General features: G+C 37.2%; 1 protein-coding gene and 2 long non-coding RNA genes across 5 annotated transcripts; 2 read left to right on the top strand and 1 right to left on the bottom strand.

Moving 5' to 3' along the window:
• The first annotated feature begins 149 nt into the window (after positions 1–149).
• LOC119080298 lies at positions 150–3,444 on the top strand. The gene is made up of 2 exons (XR_005088305.1): positions 150–303; positions 914–3,444. It is a non-coding gene; the product is annotated as an uncharacterized LOC119080298 (long non-coding RNA).
• Positions 3,445–7,426: 3,982 nt separating this feature from the next.
• Positions 7,427–13,413, bottom strand: LOC119080290. 3 transcript variants are annotated; one of them, XM_037188561.1, is made up of 15 exons: positions 13,296–13,413; positions 12,784–12,996; positions 11,746–12,725; positions 10,246–11,580; positions 10,015–10,163; positions 9,854–9,955; positions 9,569–9,789; positions 9,402–9,504; positions 9,176–9,331; positions 8,950–9,098; positions 8,681–8,859; positions 8,559–8,615; positions 8,010–8,498; positions 7,765–7,951; positions 7,427–7,692 (listed from the first exon to the last, which is right to left on the bottom strand). In XM_037188561.1, the coding sequence occupies exons 2-15, from the start codon at positions 12,982–12,984 to the stop codon at positions 7,570–7,572; spliced, it is 4,431 nt and encodes a 1,476-aa protein (XP_037044456.1). In that variant the 5' UTR covers positions 12,985–12,996; positions 13,296–13,413; the 3' UTR covers positions 7,427–7,569. The 3 variants fall into 3 exon arrangements, with proteins under 3 accessions (XP_037044456.1, XP_037044454.1, XP_037044453.1); XM_037188559.1 differs by having other exon boundaries at positions 10,246–11,696; positions 11,775–12,725; XM_037188558.1 differs by having other exon boundaries at positions 10,246–12,725.
• A 1,401-nt stretch (positions 13,414–14,814) lies between these two features.
• Positions 14,815–15,346, top strand: LOC119080289. Its single transcript, XR_005088304.1, has 2 exons — positions 14,815–14,925; positions 15,215–15,346. It is a non-coding gene; the product is annotated as an uncharacterized LOC119080289 (long non-coding RNA).
• The last annotated feature ends 399 nt before the right edge of the window (positions 15,347–15,745 follow it).

The raw sequence follows: 15,745 nt of genomic DNA, 5'->3' as shown, positions 1-15,745 counted from the left end.
AAAAAAATATTTCCGTGTGCCCAGATAATATGTCCATTTTTCCAAAAAAAAAAAAAATTGAACATCACTCAGGTAAAATGTCTACCCTCAGGTAAAAAGAGTCTTTTATATACGATACCTGCGCAGATTATTTCATTTTTAGAGAGTAGGGAGAAATTGTTTGAATAAGGGTGCTGGAAATCATTGAATTTTCAGAGTGTTATTGGCAGCGAAACAATTCGAACGTATTTTGCTGGCTGGAAAGCAACCTCTGATGGCTGGCTTCATTTAGCCAACCATTAGATTGAATTCTTCACTAAATCGGTAAGAGTAATAGAATGTAGTCGTAGTGAAATGAAGTGAATTTCTGCCTCTCTGCGATATATATTGTCATTGGTTAACATATCCCATTCAGTTGTACATCGTTCAGATGAAAGAAATATGAAACTACGAAATAATTCATAATCACATAGAATAGAGTTTAGATTGAAAATTGAGAAAATAGAAACTTCACAATACCACAAATTTCAACCATTGATGAAGTAAGACCTCTCGCATGTAACTAACCAAAGACGAGGTGAAAATTTTCGGGAAAAAACTTCTCTGATTTTTTGTGTGTACTGGTACGACATTTGAATGTGATTATCGTGAAACACAATATTCAATATCAATTGATAGACTGAAGGAAAATGAATTGAAATTGTTCCAGAGAATCATTACTTTGCAGTTTATTGTACAAGTCAATCCAATTTTTTTATTTCTTTCGTTTGAATTTGATACGAATTCTACTTCATGTTCTATCGCCCCCATATGTATATCTTGCTATATAATGTAGAGAGTTCAGAAAGCGTAGAAAGTTTATCAGTTATTATATCGACATTGTTTTCAATAACAGGTAAATGGATAACGGAGATGAGAATTTTTGATTTTTCAGAATACTACTGGCGACAAAAGAACACCGCCACAGTTCGCTTGGAAAAGATATAATTCCGAGTTAATAACAGACCAGTTGCACTCTCAATAGGTAAACGGAAGATGATTTTTTTTCTTTTTTTTTCATTCGATTTTGTGGAGAAAATTCCCTGTAATGTATTCGAAGCACTGTTGAGTTTGTAAACATTCAATAATCGATTTGTCGAAAGTACAATTTTCAGACCTGACACCAAACGAAAATTGAATTTGAGTATCCACTCGAACTTGTGTGCATTCGGGAACACGGTCTACAACTACATTCAATTTTGTTTCTTTTTCATTTGAATATTCTTTAACCAAACGGCTGTCTGCAAATCAATATTTAAATCTGTTTTGCCAACCGATATGCTATGAAATTGTTCTTGAATTTCTTTAGTTCGCTCCAAGTTTTGTTTATCTTAGTTTCTTACCCTAGATGTCCTTGAAAGGTCCAAATTTTTTTTTATCAATGTTTGTTTGCACTACAATGTCTGTAACTTGTGTTTCGTTTCAGGGAGTTGCGGGAAATGTTAAAACTCAACTAAAAACAAGAATGATATATTCGTGCGAGCCCGAATAGGATAAAATTTACCTGATTCTATTATGTACTTTTACAACGTCCACTTCAAATTTCGTGATATTTCGCTAATTTTAATCAAATACTTGGAAGAATACTCTAAATTCTTTCTCCTGTTTACCATGACGATGACCCATGATCCGTAATGAGCAAACATGAATTTTGAAAAAATTCGATTTGAATCTGACTTTTAGACATTACGAGAAGTGATTCAATTAAAAAATGCATTTCGTAAATAATTTTCAAAAAGTAATCTGTTTCTTTCGAACGTTGCAAGAATAAATTCAAAACCAATAAATAAAAATTCCATTTAGTTACTTATCTGCGCAATCATTGTTCGTTCGTCAAAAAATAATTTCAAATTCGAATAGTCTATCCTTTCAAACAAAAGTGTTGTATTTTTGTAAGATTTGTACACGAATCCTCCAAACGCTCTCACAAACACATTCACTTCACATGTGTTTCGCATGTGTTTCACATGTATTCCGCATTTGTTTCACATTCGGCATTCAAATGTGAATTAAATGTACATCACATTTCGTTTAATCGTCACATTTGCACAATTAGCGATGAATTTCATCAAACTTTTGTCACATCCTAATACTTTGGACCCAAATGCACCGATATGTGCAATAAAATTGAATACATTGTGTTATTATAAGGCCAAATGTGCGGATCACATATGGGCAAATGTGTCATATCAGGCAAATTTGGCCATTTTGCATGCTCACATTCACCTAAATTAAAAATTATTTTTGTCAAAACTCAATTGCAACCTGATTCTATGTTCCTTAAACTATTTAAATGTGGTGTAGATGTGTCAAAATATTGCGTAGATTTGCTGTACGTGCTAATCAAACATTTTTTGTCGTCACATTTGATTCACAGGAGATGTACATTTGATGTACATTTGATGTACATGTGATGTACATGTGATTTACATTGTATGCCATATTAAACGAACATGTTTTGAGTGCGTTCAAAGAGGAGAGTGTTTAGTGACAAGTCGATATGAACGTCTACACTGATGTAATTGGCACAGAATTTTTGAACACTTTTATAAAAAGCTTTCTTTCTGCATTTTTAGTGAAATTTGAAATTTTATTGATCGTTTACCAACGGCGACTTATTCGTTCGAATAAAATGATTTTTTTAAGCAGCAATTATGAAAACTAAATTTTTATTCTTATTTTGTTTGTATGTCGAAAAACGAGATTCATTGTGACTCTAGTTTATGTTCACTCATATTTTCATGGTTCCTGAGATCAGATTTTTGAAGAATAAAAAATCAATCAACGAGGAATTTTTTCAATGTTCTATTGTTGTTAATGCTAGATTTGTTGAATAAATGTTCTGGGTAAAATATTAAAGTAAACAAAATAAAAGTTAATTTGATCGAATTTGTTGCAAGCTACGAATACATTCTTGCCTTTAGATAGTAGTTAACATTTCCCGCAACTCCCAGAAATAAATAAAAAATGGAAAAAATACAAAAAATTGTCTACGCGTTCCGGTGGATTCGAAATTGCGCTCAGATTTGTTATTCTATTAGATGAAATGAGAAGAAGAGAGGACAGATAGTATCAAATTGAAACTTACGACATCTTCGACTTAATCTAATGTGCACGATAACAAGTGAGACTGTTTGTGTAAATTATTGTGCGTACACAGCAGCATTTTTCGCAATTTGTAGAACCCAACTAAGAACCCCTTGTGTACAATCGTACAGCATTATTTAACGTTACCCACCACAAAGCCCTCGACAATTTCCCCAGCGCTCAAGTCTCATCTGATGCCGCAGATGAGATTCGAACCTTGGTACCTCTGCGCATGAGGCAAGCAGTTTGCCAGTGCGCCAAAGAGAGAGGTGCTTGACAAATTTTAAAACTTTTACATTTGAAAACTATCTCATTTGAAGTTGGGTTACATTAAATTGCGATAGATATGGTTACAGGTTAATGATAAATTATTGCGAATATTTTACATTTAATTAAATTGTTTCAAATTAAAAAAAAAAATAGAAAAAAATGTTACTCGATTTCGAACCTGTGCTCGTACGACAAAATAATAATTACAAACGCCATGCGCTAGCCGCCTACACCAAACTTGCTTACGAAGATCTCTGATTTTATTCATGTCACATTAAATTACTCTGGAGAAACAATGGCCTGAACGACTTGTGCATAAACGTGTGCAAAGTGATGTAGATGGCCCTGTAACCTAATATAATCAGTTTGATTGTATTGATGAGTCATTGTTACGGCGTAATTTTGCATGTGCGAGCAATGATCAACTTCACACTCGCACTGTACGTATTTGGGAATTCTATTGCGTCACTCAATAGATCCTTTCATTATGTACCTTATGTACACATGTTTGACTTGTAAGGTCATACAAATGTGTTGTATAACAATCGTCTGGACTTTGACGTTGTAGCTCCTATGGCCGAGTGGGTTAGAGCGTAGAGTTATCAATATACGATTTTTTGGGGCCTGTGTTCGAAATCTGTTCATTTTTCTTCTTTTTTTTATTTAATTAATTTAGTTATTTGTATTTAAAGTATCCGATTATTTTCATGAAATTATAAAATCATTGCAAATTTACCATCTAACATAAAACGGGTAATCATTCATTGCAACCCCAAAAACAGATGATCAGATGTGAGAGTAAGAAAATTATTTGAAATGTTTGAGTTAATGTTAATAAAATGTTGTACGAAACCTAAAACTTTTTGTTTTCGTGTTGACGAACAAAAAATATCTATGGATGCAGATGAGGAGGGTGGGAATCGTACAGAAGTTGGTTTTATTACGTAATTCATACAACTTTCCCGTTACAACAACTTTACGATTATTGTAATGTCCACTGCCCAAACTCAAAGAAATGCTTTACACATGCAATCAACGTAATCTAGAAGTTGCGAGAACCTGGCAAGAGAAGTTAGTGAATTAATGGAAATGTTCCTTTCTACCTCAACAATCGCCACGTAGCCTAGACGTTGTCATCGCAGCCTAGTCATCAAAATCTCGAATAACTAATGGAGACAATGTGCGTTCATAAACTGAATCGGGAAATATAAAAATTTTCTCGCTCGCGTCCTACCACTACGCTACAATCTTTGTCTGACAAATGTACCAGTTAATCCGGTCCCTAAGCTAACATTATAAAAAAAGCGAAAAATTTTACAGACTTGCCGTAGAACAATTTTTTGCTCAGAATAACGGTCTTTATCAATAAAAATATTTAAAAACGTCATTAAGCAACTTTTTTTCGTCGTTTTCAGAATAATCGGGAAAATGTATGGAGAAAGTCGTTTTCTTCGAATTCGACTATGGGGAAGGATCTTGGTGAAGACTAAGTAAAGTGGTTTAGATCTCTATTTAGGTCCCAGAACTCAGATCTAAAGTCATTTTGTGGGTACATTTTCGAAAAACTTTATCTTCGTTGAGGACAGCCGTGTCTGTTTCCAAAAATGCAAAACAACTGCTATCAATGCAACATTCAATTTTTGAATCAGATTTTTTACCTAAACTGGGTAAACGTATGGAGGGATTCTTCTGAATAACAGCAGACCGAAATCGGACGCATTTCATTAGAAAGGTTGGGGTATCATCGGAGAGGTGAGCTTAAAGGCCAACACACACTAGCATCTAGTGTCATCGGTAATACGATATTTCTATTGTTTAAATCAGCTAAAATCGGTTAAAACCGGTTTTAACAATAGAAATATCATATTCCCAACTGACACTAGATGCTAGTGTGTGTTGGCCTTATCTCCATCTAACACATTCATTTCAATACTTGAGATGGTTTTTCCGGAGCAGTAGCACCTTTTCGAGTTCATGGTACCCTAAAAATCATTTTACCAGCTGCGTAGTACTCAAAAGTAGTCGGACTCGAAGATTTAATTTGCCAATACTTCGAACAGTTGGGATTCAAACTGACGGTGATCCAAACGAGCTATGGTTCAAATGAATCGTTGTTCAATTCTGAAAATTTCGTGGAAAAACTTTTTATTTGTAGCGAAATTTTATTTGTTGGGCTGTGACAGACATTAACATCAAATTGTGTACAAGCTCGTCTGTATCACCGTCAGCTGGAATCTAGACGTGTTAGAAGTCTTGGCGAATTGACTCTTCAGTTGTTAAAATCGAACTTAATTCTTAATTGATATTAGCAACGCACTCCAAGAACAGATTTTTTTAACAGTCAAAAAGCCTCTTATTATCTGAACACTGCGTCGAGTAGATCTCTTATTTTATGTTGGGGCCTGTTTTGGAGTTAGTTGATATTAATCATCGACTCTGCTACGTCATTTGTTTAAAGTATTGTCTGGCGTTAGATGCGGAATTTTTTACTTCATTGGTTTCAACAGACATCATCGCTTCATTTTTGTCATCGCTGCCGCAGGGGTCGTAGCCAAAATTGAGTGATCCTTATAAGGACATAAGGACAAAATTCATTGAGAAAGTAAGGACATATAAGGACGAATTTGGTAGTAAGAAAATTTTCAATTGATGCGATTTTAATTGGTACATTTTGTTGATATTCCAACAGACACGCCGATTTTCGTTTTCTCGTTGAGTGCAGTGCAGAATCTTATTGTTTGAAAAACGCTTTTACATACTGTTTAAATGGTTTAAATCTATAGATACTGCTCTACTCTATCTACACAGTCGCACAGTGGCAGGATCTTTTTAAAACACTAATTTTGATGTCTTGAAGAGCTTTAAAGTAGCACCGTTGGTCACGAGGTGAATCAGTGGTACTCTAAGAGAAAAGACAGTGGAGTCCAGCGTGTGTGACCCCAAGAAAGGAAGGTCTACAAAGGCTTTCGTAAAATTAGGGGAAGTGAATTTATTACATTTCTTTTTTAAACTTGAACTGTAAAGATTTGAAAGTGTCATATGTGCTAGATTACTATATATGCGGAACGTTATTTTGCTAATTTAATTTTTATTAGGCGAAATACGCCGGAGGCGAAATTTTTACTATCATACGTTCGTTCAAAATATTAGTAACATCAATATTTTTCAGATTCGAATAAAGAAACTTTGTTAGTATTTGATTTCTGGTTGGGAACATTCAATACAGTTACCTTTCGAAGTTGGCGTGTCTGCTTTCCAAAAAATATTGATTCTGTTTTAAAATATGACTTACTGTAGTTTTTCCCGACTAAATTCGGACCCTCAATATTTCTTCTTACTTCCATCTGCTAAGAACTTGCGGCTATACCTCGCGGATCTTTAAAGGCTCGGCCGAGCAGAGAAAATTTAGAAACAACCCTCGAACCGCTAAATGACACTAAGAGGAACTTGACGCTACAATATTTTGACGTAATATTACGAATTAATAATGTTGGTTGCAGTGGATTTACTCAGGATTTTGTTAAGGAAAACTATTCTTTTTACATTTCCTATGGAATTTCTTCCCAGCAGGTTAACTTCATGTTGTTTTTTAGTATCAATTATAAACTAGCCAAGAACGGGCTAGCGGAATATTACACAAACCCCAGATAATTTTAATGCTTCTTATTGAACTTTGCTTATCAGTTTTTCATTTCATTTTTCACATTTTGTCTTGATGGGTACTACCCACTCAATTGGTTTACGAAACTCCTTATTTATTTATACGGAAGAACTGATAAACTTCTGTAGTTGATAGTGATTCTCTTAATAGTGATCAAATGACGAGAAAAGCCTTTTATAATACAAAATTGTTACCTAATTCTAATAATTTCGCTATTTTTAAATTACACACTGAGAAACTGGAATTTCTGTTGGGTAAAAGTTCGAAACACGATGCAAAATCAGGACAATAAGGAAATAAGGACAAAATAAGGGCAAATTTGAAAAAGTAGGACAAATAAGGAAATAAGGACAACTACGACCCCTGCTGCCGGTACAGATGAAAAACAAATGTCAGCGCAATGACGCTTTAATCAAATCTTTTAGCAACATGGTAACTATGTTTGCAAAACATAAGCATCATTAAACTAAAAAATAAGTATTCACCCATTCGACAAAACTGTGAATGCGAGTATTATACGAAAATAATAATAATCAGGTAATTAGTGTATTTTGAAAGTAGGAACACAATGAGCTGTCTTCTATTGTCGGTGGTAAATGAATGTACAGTTTACGATTCCGTGCATCATCCAGCAGGCTGGTCCACATTGGATGACTCTAAAATTTGGAGAGAGAAGAAATACATGAAAAACCTACAAAAAAAGATCCCGAAGTCTGATATCGACCGACCTGCAACGAATTGAAATTACCGCACAAAATCAACATTTTCTTCGCACGAGTTAAGGCCACATTAAGTCGCTGTCGAATCGCCAAAAAACCAATTCCACGGGTTCGGGCAATGGAAATAATCACAATATCACGTTCTTGTCCTTGGCATGAATCGATTGTATTCACCGTAACGTACGGATGCGTTGAGCTACAAAACGAAAACATTTTAATCTTCCGAAATTTGCCAAAAACAAGCCGGCACAAACCTCAACACTTTCGCCAGATCGTTCTTCTGTTGAGAATACGCCGAAATAATTCCGTACGTATACGTTTTCGGATCAGCCTTGGTCAGCAGGAAGTCCAACAAATTGCGCACGAATTTCGCTTCGTCCACATTCGAAATGTGCTTTTGTCCGGTGTGCAGCGACTGGACATAATTTAAATTGAAAACGGTGTACGGTTTCAGTTTCAACGGAAATTTATCGGTTTGATCGGCCGACGTCAGCTGATTTTTGTAGAAGTATTGGTTGGGCCAGTGTAAGATGTCTGGATGCATGCGATATTGAGTGGCCAATTGTAAGATCGGATTTTCGAATTTGTTTTCCGATTCAAATGATTTCTGCAATCGTTGGAACAGCGACTGGTCATAATTGTATTGTTTGGCGATTTCGGACAACACAGTTGAGGGTAATTGCTTAGTATCACCAACAAGAATCAAAGATTTTACCCCAAATTGCAACGGTATGAGTGAGGTACTGGACAAAATATTTGGAATTAGCAATCGACACAGATAGAGCAACATATGGTACACTTACGGCTCATTGCACTGCGTAGCTTCGTCTATAATGCAAACATCGATCGTTGAGATTTTACTGAAAGAGATTTTCCAACTGAAAAACGAACTGCTCAAAAACGAATTCAAAATCGACTACCATACCTGGACAATGCACAACAACTATTTAGTGTAGTGCAGATGACATTGGCTCCTTCGAGTAAACACTTTTCGTCGTACGTGACATTCTGCATTTTTACCTCGATCACACCGATTTCCTTTCGTATGGCACTAATCTTCTCTCTTTCATGCTTCGCTGTGCATACGGCCAGATCAGCTTCTTTCTACAAATGAAAAATTAATTGGAAAACCATTAAACTGAACCTGTTAGCCAGTCCTAATTTTTCCGAGAGCTGAATCCCCTTTAAAATTACCTTCTTTTTACACTCCATCAATTTGCTCTGCTCGATCAATTTCGTCTTCTCGTTTTGATTCGTTAAACCCTGAATTGACACACCTCTCACCGACACGTCCATCTTCTCCAAAACACCGAAACGCACGAGTTTCATTTTCTTTTGGCCTTCTGTGAATGAAATTTGATTTATTTCAATCGGGTTAGTACAGATCCCACAAGATCACTGGATCACAGCAAGAATTTACTTTCGATCACATAGTTTTTCCGAGCTTCCATCAGGTTTTTTGTTAGTATATCGACAGCCGCATTGCTTGGAGCACAGACGAGAATTTTCAGGGGTTGTGTGATCTCCTTTCCATACAAGAGTTGCAGAACAAAATTGGTGATCAGTCTTGTCTTGCCTAATCGACCGAGTTCGAATATTAAATTTTCGCTTTCCTGACGATTTTCAATTTTATTCGTTGCGCATACCTGTTCCTGGTGGTCCCTCGATAAGGGAAATGAATGGATTCCCTGCGATACACTTGCGATAGATCGAACTCAGTGTAATCATTTGATCCTGATTAAGGCTGTTCTGTGAAGCGAATAATTTGATTAGACTTTCGGTGGTAAGTGGGTGTCACTTGTTCCGAACTAACATATCCCTTGTACTGAAAATGTTGCTTTTGCGGGCTGATACAATTTTGTCTCGGATGCAATACATGCTGGAGCAGTGGAGAATTCTTCAGTTTGAATAACGCCTCAAACACTTTCAAATTTGGCCGGACGTACATAATTTGCTTTAATTTTAGTGGTGTCCCCGAACTGGCGTTTGTTTCAATGTAGCAGGAGGTTACGAATTGAAAGTAACAAACTTTGTCTGGATGACAAAATGAACAGAATTAATTTCTATTTTCGTCTCAAGAAAACGACGACAAACTTACTTGTCATCTGTCGGTTGGTAATATATCCGAGGAATTCTTTACCGGAATGAACACCTAACATCAATACCAATGCCCCGTTTTGAATTGCTGCTGGCGATTGGGCTGGAAATGTTCTTGCAGTTAGCATATCACTGTGTCATCGGTTGCCAAAAAATACTCACCTTCACAGTGGCACTTAAACCGGTTCGGATAATTTTCGTCCCGCGAACAATAGTTCATTTGAACATTAGTTGCTGTTGTGTTCTTTGAGTGAGCGTAGCCGTCCTCGATCTCCTTCCACAGTTCGGCTTTCATGAGCGGTATGAAGACACTGAAATACGTTAAAATCAGAATCAGAATCTACCAACAGAAATGCAGCACAACATTTGAATCTGCCAGTTGTTAAAACTTACTTTTGCAGATGGCCAAGTGAACTGTACTCATGAGCTACAGTTTTGTACGAAAAGTTTTTGCCATTTATTAGCGCACTGGAGGACTGTTTCAACGCCGACATTCCCAACGCCATAATGTTGTGGATAACATCATCAACATTATCTTCCTCACTTCGAACGGCCGGTGCAACTGGTGCAGCTGGTGCGACGTTAGTAATAATTTTGATTTTGTTACGCGATTCCTCAGCAAATGTTACAGTAGCTCGTCGCTTTTGAATTGAATTTGATTTTTTCAAAATTGATTTCACAACGGGAGACGTTGCCGTTGTGGTTGCAGTCTCTGATGTATTAGCAGTCCGATCGGCAATGGGATGGTCACTGGATCCGTCACCATTTGGTTTCACTTCTGTAGATTTTACCACTTCCTTCTGAACAAACGATGGTCGTCTCAATTGAATTTGATTTGGCTGTTCGTTGACAATTTCATGTTCGATTGTGCGTTTACACGTTTCGGTGGGAAGCGTGGTGCCATTCAGTTTGGGTTTGTGTGTTACGGCGATCGTCTTTATAATTGTATCCTTCTGAACAAAAGATGGCCGTCTCAGTTGAATTTTATTCGGCTCTTCGTTGGCAATTTCATGTTCGGTTGTGCGTAACTGTTTCAACGTTTCGGAGGGAAGATTGGTGCCATTCAGTTTGGGTTTGTGTGTTACGGCGATAGTCTTTACAATTGTATCAGTCAATTGATCACTGCGCGTTCTATGGGTGTTCTTAACCGGTATCTTTGTGTTCGTTCGAACGACTTTCGCCTCAGGCGCTTTATCTTTGGGAACTAGGGCAGCAAGTTTCGATTTGATTTCGTTTTTCTCCTCCAAACTTCTTCGTTGGTTTTTGTGTTGCACATTTTTCGACAACCATTTGGCATCCGCATTCAGTGCTTTCAATGGGGGAATCTTCATCTCAGGCATTGCAGATATACTCTTTCGACGTTTCATCATACGTGGAGCGTCAATTACTTCCACTTGTCGTTTGATTGAACCGCTGGATAAAGTTGACGATGGAACGAATGTCTTCCGACGTTGCATGATTCTCGAATATGTTGATTCCGGCGGCTTCGTGGAATCGTTTTGACATACCTTTTCAGGCGGAGATGCGGATGGCGGAACGTGTGAATTTCGACTTCTCGAATGTGTAGCCTCAGGCAGTGTCTTGGAATCGTTTCGGCTCCTTTTCTCAGCTGATGAAATGGATGTAGGAACATATGTGTGCCGACGTTTCAAGACTCTTGAAGGTGTAGCTTCCGGCGTCTTCGTGGATTCGTTTTGACACACTTTTTGAACCGGCGATGTGGATGACACGGATGAATTTTGATTTCTCGAGTTTGAATGTCTTTTGGAATCGTTTCGGCACTCTTCCTGAGCTGGTGAAGTGGATGACGCGGATGAATTTCGAGTTCTCGAATGTTTAGTCCGTCGTTTGGAATCGTTTCGGCAATCTTCCTGAGCTGGTGAAATGGATGACGCGGATGAATTTCGACTTCTCGAATGTGAAGTCCGTCGTTTGGAATCGTTTCGGCACTCTTTCTGAGCTGATGAAGTGGATGATGATTTTCGACGATCGACAGTCGAGTGGCGTGCGTCTATCCGCTTATTTGAACCGTCTTTTGACCCCTTTTCCCGTGCTGATGAAGATTCACGAATGTTGTTATTAGGACTTGATACACGGGTTAACGGAATCGTGACAGTAAGTTCTTTGATCCGTGGAGACGGAGATCTTTCAACCTTGATTCCGTCTCTGTGATGCTCAGACGCTGCTTTTGGAGATTTTTTAACTGCTCGCCGTTCCTTTCTTCTTTCCGACGATTCTCTTTTATCTCGAGTTTTCGATTTCTTTTTCTCTTTGGTTTCTTTTATTCGCTTTGATGGCAATTTATCACGTTCATCCACAGCACATTCCTTCTTCAGAATAGAACTTACACCGGGCCTGTCATTTTCAGCGACTGCACAGTCCTTCATCAGAAAGGAGCTCACATTGGGAACAACACTTTTTATCATCTCCGTTTTTTCAGCACAACTTTTATTCGAATTTGCAATAATTTCTTCGAACACATCATCGGCATCAATTTCTCCAAAATTATCCCCTGCAATGGCTGGATTTTCGATTGGAACGAATTCAACGTCTGGGTCATTTTTACTCAAATTCATTTCTTCCACCAGGTCTTCACATTCCATGTACTCTTGCTTCATTTCCGATAAGTTCATTTGTGAGTATTCCTCTAGGATTTTGTATTCCTCCTCCTCGTCTGAGTCATCCAACGTAATGATCTCATCCATTTTGATTTCGACTTCGTTTCGTTTGATTTTGAAAATGAAACATTCTGTATCGACGATCTCGTCTTTCGATGTATCACATCCGATTCCCACGATGTCATTCACATTCAAACATATTTCGACGTCCCGATCTGTTCTCTGCATGCCATTGACAAAGATTCCGTTTGTTGACTGCAATTCGTTCATAGATTCAAATGCATTCGAGTTAATTAAATGGTCAAATTCTTACCGCATCATTCTTCGCCGTAAGTTTATTTGTATCAATCACATATATCGTGCAATGTCTCCGGGAGGCATATTTTGAGCTCAAAACAATGTTATTTGTTGGAAGGCGACCAATTGTATTAGCGCCAACTCTCAAAGGGATTGATACAGCGGCTGGATTGTGTGAACCCAACCGCTCCAGATAATAATCGGACAATTCAGTCATTTTCGTAATCCTGAAAAAAACAACCTGTTAAAAACTGGTAACTAGTCATCTGTTATAACAATAATAAATGTAGCGATTCAGTTATATAGCAAAATCTTCGATTTATCCAAACATTCTGAACAAAAGAACTAACAGATTACAACACTTGCCGTTAACAAAAGGCTGATAGTCTGCGTAAACCAATTGACAAAGCTTTTTTACATCTTAGATTGTATCGGAATCAAAATTTATGGTATTTATGGTAAAGCAATCACTGCCTACACGCCACATTTAACTTAGTTTAAAATTTAGTTCTTGTTGTCAAATACTCACCATCTACAATCAAAAATATGAAATAAACTAACGATAAACTGACGATGTTTTTATAAAAATACACATTTATGCGGCAATATTATCATTTATAGTTTACCAAAATACAAATGTCACCCCCTACCAGTCTCCGGTGATTTTGGTAGATTTCACATTAGTCCAGTACCACATGCAGAATTGAAGAGATTTACAAAAGCAAATTTGTGCTGAATTTTCACTAGCCGAACGAACAGGATTTCATCCATAATTTTGTTCCAAGTAACTGCAGTAACTGTAACTGTACATGTACACATGAATTTTGACTAGCCGACCGAACACGATTTCATCCACAGAGATCGGTTTTCATACAGTAAATTGACAGTAATTTGACAATTCGTATGGTCTTGGAACAGACCTATAGGTTTGTTCCAAGGCCATATGAATTGTCAAATTTCATCCATAGAACCATAACCCCAATAATATGTATCTCTGTGTAAATCACGTAGGCGACGTTGCTCGATTTGTATGAAATATCACGTAAGCGACGTTGCTGTGGATGAAATTGTCGTTGTTTGGGTTGTCAAAGTTCGCGTTTACAGTTACTTGGAACAAACCTATAGAGATCGATCTACATATAATTATTGATGAGGTTATGTCTCTACGTATTTAACAGAAAGTTGACGTTTCATATAGTTTTGGAACAAACCAATACTCTCTTTGTAGCAACCTAAATACATTTATTCAGTGAAAGTATACTCATAGGTATGGTCTAATATCAAAATTTGTATGGAGTGGAGGAAATAGCTGTTCCACATAAACAAACTCACCTCTCAATAAAAATCATTAAAAGCAGAGTTTTTTATATGAAATCGCCATTTCCTTCCAAGGCTGTAAACTTTAGGGAGGTCACGCACAATGAACGTCAACACAAGGTATGGTGAAATGTCAAACTTTGTATGGAGCGTCTCATAAGAAGTGAGTTTTTTTTATGTGAAATCGCTATGTCCTTCGGTTTGTATGAATAGACCATACCTGGTTTATACTTTCATTGGTCACGCAGACCGCCATTTTATTAGATACGCGGGACCACACCACGTCTGATGATTTTACATACAAAAAAAAATTCACCACATCATCACGGCGATGACAATCATGACAGTAGGAAAATTTTTAAATGAAATCCGTCATTTTATTATCAAGTGTGGTGTGTCACCCGCGTATCTGTATCTGCGTGACCTCCCTATCTGCGTGACCTCCCAAAATTTTCAGCCTTGTTTGCTTCAAGGTTCTGAAAGGACAGGTTAAGACACTCACGACGGCTGACACACAAATTTTGACAAATAGACTTTTATATGGGAGATATGTCAAAAGTTCTCGAAATTGCTGTATGAACTATAATGCGAACCCCTAGTAACAACCAGTGTAACAAAAGAAAATTATGCTTCCTCTTGTCTTATCGTTTCAGCCTAAGAAGCAGTTTTATATAAGTTCAAGTTGACTGGACTATTTTTTATTCACCTCGAATATTTTATGTCAAAAGTAGACCGTATGAAAGAGTGAGGTTATACCGAGACGACTGTAAATGCCAAAAAGGATACAAATCAGCCTAATAATTTAAATCAACAAAATCTGTGGAGTGACACGATATTATAGGTATATAACTTGTACTGTACATTCTACGGAATAACGTTCTAAAATTTAAGAACTTTAAAATCGACTTCAACTCGTATCTTACGAAAAAGTGACTGGGAATAGACAGAATATGATTACATTTCTAGGATCCGAAAGAGAAATTGTCTGCCCTTTATTTACGTTTCCTGTAGTTCGTTTTCATTGTTGTCATGTGCTCAAAACTGTCGAACTTCAATTGCAATTATTTTTTTTAACATCTCAAACATTTCTGTCGTCGCTAAACTATTTCCCCATTTCAATGCCTTTACAGAAAATGTGGTTTCCAACACGTCAACTCATGCAGAGTTTCACTCCGATCTTAACAACAATAGCTACAAAATTACCGACCTATTCTTCGGCAAACATTCAACGATCATTTCACTGTATCATGAGATCAGTCAATCATAGTATTGCACCAACAACATTGGCTTCACCTCTCACCAATCCACAAAGTGTTGCAATCCTTCAGTCCACTTCACCGCTTCTGCAGCTGTCTTGTGGCTTCAAAGTAAAGGGTCTACTCAAGCGTCGTTGCAAGGACTGTTTCTACGTTGTTCGCCAAAGCAGAGGCTACATCATTTGTAAGACACATCCGCGTCACAAGCAAATGGCAATGGTGAAGAGACCGGAACATAAATGGATCCTGACAAATGCATCGCAAAGTAAAATTCGACCATTTTAAAGTTCATTGAGCAATTGTCAGTCTTAATTGTGCAAGAATAAACCAGTTGTAGTGTAAGTGGATACTGTTTTCATTTTATAAGAGATACCAGAGAATATCAGACTTTTTTTTCGATGATAA

Source organism: Bradysia coprophila, unplaced genomic scaffold, assembly GCF_014529535.1.
Source record: "Bradysia coprophila strain Holo2 unplaced genomic scaffold, BU_Bcop_v1 contig_350, whole genome shotgun sequence".
Lineage (NCBI taxonomy): Eukaryota > Metazoa > Arthropoda > Insecta > Diptera > Sciaridae > Bradysia > Bradysia coprophila.
This window is presented reverse-complemented; position numbering and strand designations above follow the sequence as displayed.

What these genes read in the sequence shown, in the direction of transcription:
- LOC119080290 (XM_037188558.1), bottom strand. Translation starts at nt 12,984, where the DNA reads ATGACTGAATTGTCCGATTATTATCTGGAGCGGTTGGGTTCACACAAT. An exon ending in TACCAACCGACAGATGACAA is followed by an intron (nt 9,790 to 9,853) that starts GTAAGTTTGTCG and finishes TTTGTCATCCAG; the next exon opens with ACAAAGTTTGTTACTTTCAA. An exon ending in AGTTGTTGTGCATTGTCCAG is followed by an intron (nt 8,616 to 8,680) that starts GTATGGTAGTCG and finishes AATCTCTTTCAG; the next exon opens with TAAAATCTCAACGATCGATG.